This window comes from Eublepharis macularius, chromosome 14 (assembly GCF_028583425.1).
Source record: "Eublepharis macularius isolate TG4126 chromosome 14, MPM_Emac_v1.0, whole genome shotgun sequence".
Classification (NCBI taxonomy): Eukaryota; Metazoa; Chordata; class Lepidosauria; order Squamata; family Eublepharidae; genus Eublepharis; species Eublepharis macularius.
Window position 1 is genome coordinate 438278 of NC_072803.1, and position 6000 is coordinate 444277.

A 6000-nucleotide genomic window follows, 5' to 3' on the forward strand; every position below is an offset into this window, starting at 1 on the left:
CTCTCGAAAGCTTATGCTACAATAAAATTGGTTAGTCTTAAAGGTGCTACTGGACTCTTTTTGATTTTGCTACCACAGACTAACACGGCTAACTCCTCTGGATCTAGAGTCTTCAATAGGCAATGATGCAGCCATGATGATAACATGAATTCAGTCCCCTTAACCAATCACCAGAGATCTACTTGGTACAGAAAAGCAGATCCAGGATGTGCCTTCTAACACATGCTGGGCCCACCACAACTTGGAACAACCCCATCGTTGCCCTGGCAACCATGAATTCCTGAACATAACCACACAGGCAGAACTTCGCATGGACTCTGACGTCCACCAAGGCCATAACTTTACATGAAGACAGAGATCAAATCCACCAGAGCTTCCACAGACAAGCTAAGCAGATGTTAAACAGGAAAGAGCCCCAACGTGTCTCTTTGGGACCCACCTAGGACCTGGAGAAGCTACGTACCACACCAGGCAGTAGCCCAATCACCACGGCAGAGATAGCAGCAAAGAAATAAGATTTCTCCATCAGCATTGCGCCTGCCTTTGTAGACCGGAGGGGACTCTTTTGGTTGGTCAGAGGCCTGTTGGATTCCAGCCTACAGGAGGAGGTGGATTGTTCTGCAGCCTGTTGCAATCATTCTGCTAAGCGCTCTGTGGACAAAATCACTCATAATAATATATAATAATATTTGATTTATATACCGCCCTTCAGGACAACTTAACGTCCACTCAGAGCAGTTTACAAAGTATATTATTATCCCCACAATGAAACTCCCTGTGAGGTGGGTGGGGCTGAGAGAGCTCTGAGAGAGCTGTGACTGACCCAAGGTCACCCAGCTGGCTTCAAGTGGAAGTGTGAGGAATCAAACCCGGCTCTCCAGATTAGAGTCCCACGCTCTTAACCACTACACCAAATTGGCCCTCACATCTGTTCCAACGTGGACCCCACATTAGCCCTGACAGGATTTGCCCAGTTGTGTGGGACACCTTTCAGCATGTCCAGCCTCAGGACGTGGACAGGATTCCTGGAAGACGGACACCTGCCGCCCGCTGGTGCTGCCCTTGCGCCTCGTCTGCAGTCAAAGGGGCAGGCAGTGAGTGCCTCTGCACAAGAGGGCGTGGTCGTCCCTGCCTTGAAGTGGGCAGTGGAGGCCCTCGTGGACCCAGGAGACCTGAATCACTGCCCTCCACTCTCCAGCACTCCATTCTTGAGCAAGGGGATGGAGCACAGGATGGCTGGCCAGCTCCGTCATCAACTGAATGAAGCCGATGGTTGGATCCATTCCAGTCTGCCTTGATGGGGCTGAAACAGCCCTCGTTGGCAGGTGGAAATGCCCCCAATACGCAGATGACACCAGTTCTATCTTGCGCTACCAGCAGATCCCAAGGAGGCTGTGAAAACTGTGAACAGGGGCCTGGAGGCAGTTTTGGAACAAATGAGGCCTAACAAGCTGAAACCTAATCCTGACTAAATGGAGGTGTTGCTGCTGTGGGAAGGTCTGACCCAAGAAATGAACCATCTCCTGTCCTAAATGGGGTTTCACTCCCCTAACAGAGCAGGTTCGTAGCTTGAGAATGTTGCTGGGCCTGGGCATCTTGTTGGATAAACAGGTGGCAATGGTTACCAACGGTGCCTTTTACCAGCTTCAGCTGGTGGGCCAGTTGCAGCCCTTCCTGGGCAGGAAAGATCTTGCCGCAGTAGTACATGCCCTGGTAACAGTATTAGATTACTGCAATGAGCTCTAAACAGGGCTGCCTTTGAAGACTGTCCAGAAGCTACAGTCAGTGCAGAAGGCGGACTGGAGTGGGTTGGAGGGACCATATCCTCCAGTCTTGTTCCATCCACACAGGCTCCCAGTTTGCACCCAGATTCAATTCAGAGTGCTGGTACTGACTTTTAAAGCCCTATATGACTTGGGGCCAGCACTCTCTCATAAGGACCACCTTCTCTCATACGAAGCCACCCATTCACTCCAGTTGTCTGCGGAGGCCCTGTGACTGCAGAGAAAAGAACAGCCCACGGAGAGGCAGTGCGAGGAATCCCAGAGAGGAAAGAGCAGGGCCAAGAGTAAGGAAGGTTCCACAGAATATATGTGGTTTGGATCCTATTACTATTAGGTGGATCTGAAACTGGTTGACAGATCGCACCCAAAGAGTGCTAGTTAATGGTTCCTCATTCTCTTGGAGAAGAGTGACAAGTGGAGTTCCTCAGGGATCAGTCCTGGGACCTGTTCTGTTCAACATTTTTATAAATGAGTTGGATGAAGGAATAGAGGGAATGCTTATTAAATTTACAGATGATACTAAATTGGAAGGGGTAGCAAATACGGTCAAAGACAGAGTCAGGATACAGGCTGGAAAACTGGGCGAAAGCAAGTAAAATGAATTTCAACTGAGATAAATGCAAAGTTCTGCATTTAGGAAGGAAAAATCAAATGCATAATTATAGGATGGAGGAGATTGTCCTGACAGTAGTGTGTGCGAAAAGGATCTAGGGGTTTTAGTAGACCATACACTGAACACGAGCCGGCGGTGTGATGTGGTAGCTAAAAGGGCAAATGCAGTTTGGGGCTGTATCAACAGAAGCAGAGTGTCCAGTTCACACGAAGTGATGGTGTCGCTCTACTCTGCTCTGGTTGTACTGAGTTCAGTTTTAGGCACCACAATTTAAGAAGGATATAGACAAGCTGGAAGGTGTCCAGAGGAGGGCGACGAGACCAAGTCCTATGAGGAAAGGCTGAAGGAGCTTGGAATGTTTAGCCTGGAGAGGAGACGACTGAGAGGTGATAGGATAACCATCTCCAAGTACTTGAAGGGCTGTCAAATAGAGGATGGCGCGGAGTTGTTTTCTGCTGCCCTGGAAGGTTGCCCAGAACCAACGGCTGGAAATTAAATCAAAAGAGTTTCCAGCTAAACATTGGGAAGAACTTCCTGACAGTGAGAGCGGTCCCTCAGTGGAACAGGCTTCCTCGGGAGGTGGTGGGCTCTCCTTCTTTGGAGGATTTTAAGCAGAGGCTAGATGGCCATCTGACAGCAATGCTGATTCTGTGAACCTGGGCAGATCATGAGGGGGGGGCAGAATGGGTTATATCAGTGCTTAGTTCTTGTGGCCCCTTCTTACATGCCCAGGGTAATGCTGATCGCCACCTTGGGGTCAGGTAGCAATTTTCCACAGGCCAGTTTGACCAGGGATCCTGGAGGTGTTTTGCCATCTCCTGGGCATGGAGTGGGGGTCACTAGGGCAGTCGGAGGGTAGTTGTGAATTGTGCAGGAGGTTGGACTAGATGACCCTAGAGGTCCCTTCCAACCCTATTATTCTATGATTCTGGTTCTGCTGGCCCCCTTGCTCCAGACAGGCACCAGGACAAGCCAGCCCAGGAAGAAGCCAACCCAGGAAGACTCCAGAAACCTGCCACTTCCCTACCCAAGTCTCTGACACGAAGCATTCAAGCTTGCAAGTGGCAATGGGGAACTTCAGCACCAGCACTCCGGGCTGCACCGAACCCCCCACTCTGTAAAGTTCACCAAGGCTCGAAAGGACAGCAATCTCAGGAGGATCAGAAACAAAAGCAGCCAGACAGCCCCCCCCTCCCCCAGCCATGCTGAGAACGCCATTCTTGGCTTACCTAAGCAGTACTTAGCAGAAAGTTCCTAAGGGGGCCCCGCAGGCCCCTGGGGCACCCAACCCAGCCACACACCCACGGGTGAAGGCCCCTGCCCAGTGCCTCCCGAATGACCCTTGTCCCCAGTAGCAGAACCAAGTCTCAAGGCAAATGAGAAATGAAAGCCCTGGGACCCGCTCAGATCTCAAACTGCTCAAAAGAATTGCAGCATGCGAGGAACCAGGCGGTCAAACTGGCTTTGCCCCAGAAAAAGTCAGGCTCCCCCCCCCTCAATGTCTGCTGTTACATCAGCCAAACAAGGCAATAAAATGATCGGACACACCGAAGCAGCTCCGAAACGGGGGCCTGCAGAAGTCAGGGAATGCGGCAGCCCCTCCCCTGTCCCGCTTACATCTCGCCTTCAATCGCTGTGCTTAGAACAGCTCCAAAGGACGGCAGCAACAAGAGAGGGTAGGGTAGAAGTTCACTGAGACGTCCCAGAACCTGAGCAAGGACTGAGGGCAGTTCTTCTAGCAGAAGTAGAATGTCTCCTTCCTGGCTGGGCTGTGTAACCGTCAGTGCTCGGTACTCCAGAAAGCAGAATGTGCCATCTCCTCTTGTTGTCCAATTCCCTTTTTTTATTAATGTGGGTAGTTCTCCGACATCCCTGGAGAGGCCAGTAGAGCAATTGTTGCACGCTACTACCCTGGGACTAAACAGAAGATTCTTCTCTCTCTACAGGTGCCGATTTCTGGCCTTATCAAGCTGCATTGTACTTCTACTTCCTGATGCCTCCCTTGTAACTTTGGCTGGGCTATAAAGGCTCAAGGATCTCCATTCCTACTCCTGTCGGAAGAAGGGAGCTCTGACTCTCAAAAGCTCACACCCTGAAAATCTTGTCAGTCTCTGAAGTCCCACTGGACTCAAATTCTGCTGCTCTGCTGCGGACCAGTGCTGCTACCTACCTAACTACCACATGGCATTCACACCCAAAAAAGCTCATCCTTGCGGGCTGATGCCACCTTTGAGAACGATCGTAAAAGCTGCTCAGGACCATGACCCAAGCAGACCCAAGCAGACACTGCCCCAGGCAAGCCCTGCTCACCAATCAATGAACAATTTGTAACATCTGTTTTTCCTTCCCCCCTAATAATGCACAGCATGCACTGAAAGGGTCAAGGGTCGGGGGGGGGCTCTCTTGGCAACCCCTTCCTTCTTTGGCCAGTCCGCATCCTGGAGTTCTCTGCAGAATAGTGGCGGGGCGGGGCGGAGGGGGGGGCATGATGGAGGCTAGTCAAACCGTTTCTTAGGACAGAAGACAAGACAGCCTCTAAAGGCAAATCAGGATCTCAAAAGGCACATTTCAGATTACCTTGTTTGACTATTTCCAAAGAAGTTCAAATAATCTCTAGTGTGTTTCCAAATAAGCAAATAAACAATCCCAGAGTCACTCCAGTGTGGACACACCCTTGTTGGGTGAGGAAGCCCCTTAAACAGCATCTCCTGATGTCATCTTGTGCCTTCCACACGAGGCCAGACCCTTGCCTGCTCATTTGTCAGAGAACCAGACCTAACCACCAAGAAGCCCCTGGCCAGCAGCCATCCCAGAGACCAGCCTGCCCTGGGGACGAACCTCTTCCCAGCCTCTGCACAATAAATGCATTAGTCCTTAAGGTGCCAGGTCTCTGTTACTCTCCGAAAGCCTCCGCGTCCTAGTTGCATCGGGATTTAGCAAGAGAGGGTGCAGCCCTCAGTCGGCATCAGCTGTGCCCCTCGGCGAAGGATTGCTAGTGAGAGGAAGAGACAGGCCAGAAAACGAGGCCTCCGTGGCACCACGCTAAATACCACGCAAGAGCAGAAGGGGTCATTGGGAGCAGCGGGGAAAGGGCTGGCATTCTGCTTACCGGGGATGATAGAAACCGTGTCTTTCTCCCAGGACACAACACTGACATACTCTTGCACTGACGAAGGGATGAGGCACTTGAAGACGGCCACGTTGCCACGCATTGACCTTTGATCCTCCACCCGAACTGTGTAAGGTTCCCTGAAAACTGAGGAAGGAGAGGGACAGGGAGGTGGTCAGTGGGATGGAATGGGAACCAGGCGACAGAACTGCACATAACAGTCCACCCCTTACATTAACCACCCCCCTCAGTACTCCACCCTTCAGGCGGCCAGTATATTTACACTAATTTCTGTAGGAAATAGGTTGCAATTATTGTAAAATATTAATTAGAGAAACCTTTCAAACATTTTCAAAAATAAAAAACATTTGCACATGTATGCTACAGCCAGAGAGGAAAACTTTCCTGAAATTATGAAGCCATGGGGGAAAAAACATTTTTCCTGTTTTTTTCTGCGGGAGAAATATATTTGGAGAAAAACTGAAACCTGTACG

At 50.6% G+C, this 6000-nt stretch overlaps 1 protein-coding gene across 1 annotated transcript in view; it reads right to left on the reverse strand.

Moving 5' to 3' along the window:
* The window catches only part of DSCAML1 (DS cell adhesion molecule like 1), a 230128-nt gene extending 224504 nt beyond the window's left edge, over positions 1 to 5624 (reverse strand). Inside the window, exon 1 of the mRNA XM_054998622.1 lies at positions 5507 to 5624. Within this exon, the coding sequence (XP_054854597.1) occupies positions 5507 to 5609 (103 nt within the window). The 5' untranslated portion in view covers positions 5610 to 5624. The remainder of the gene's footprint in view (positions 1 to 5506) is intronic.
* Positions 5625 to 6000: the final 376 nt, after the last annotated feature.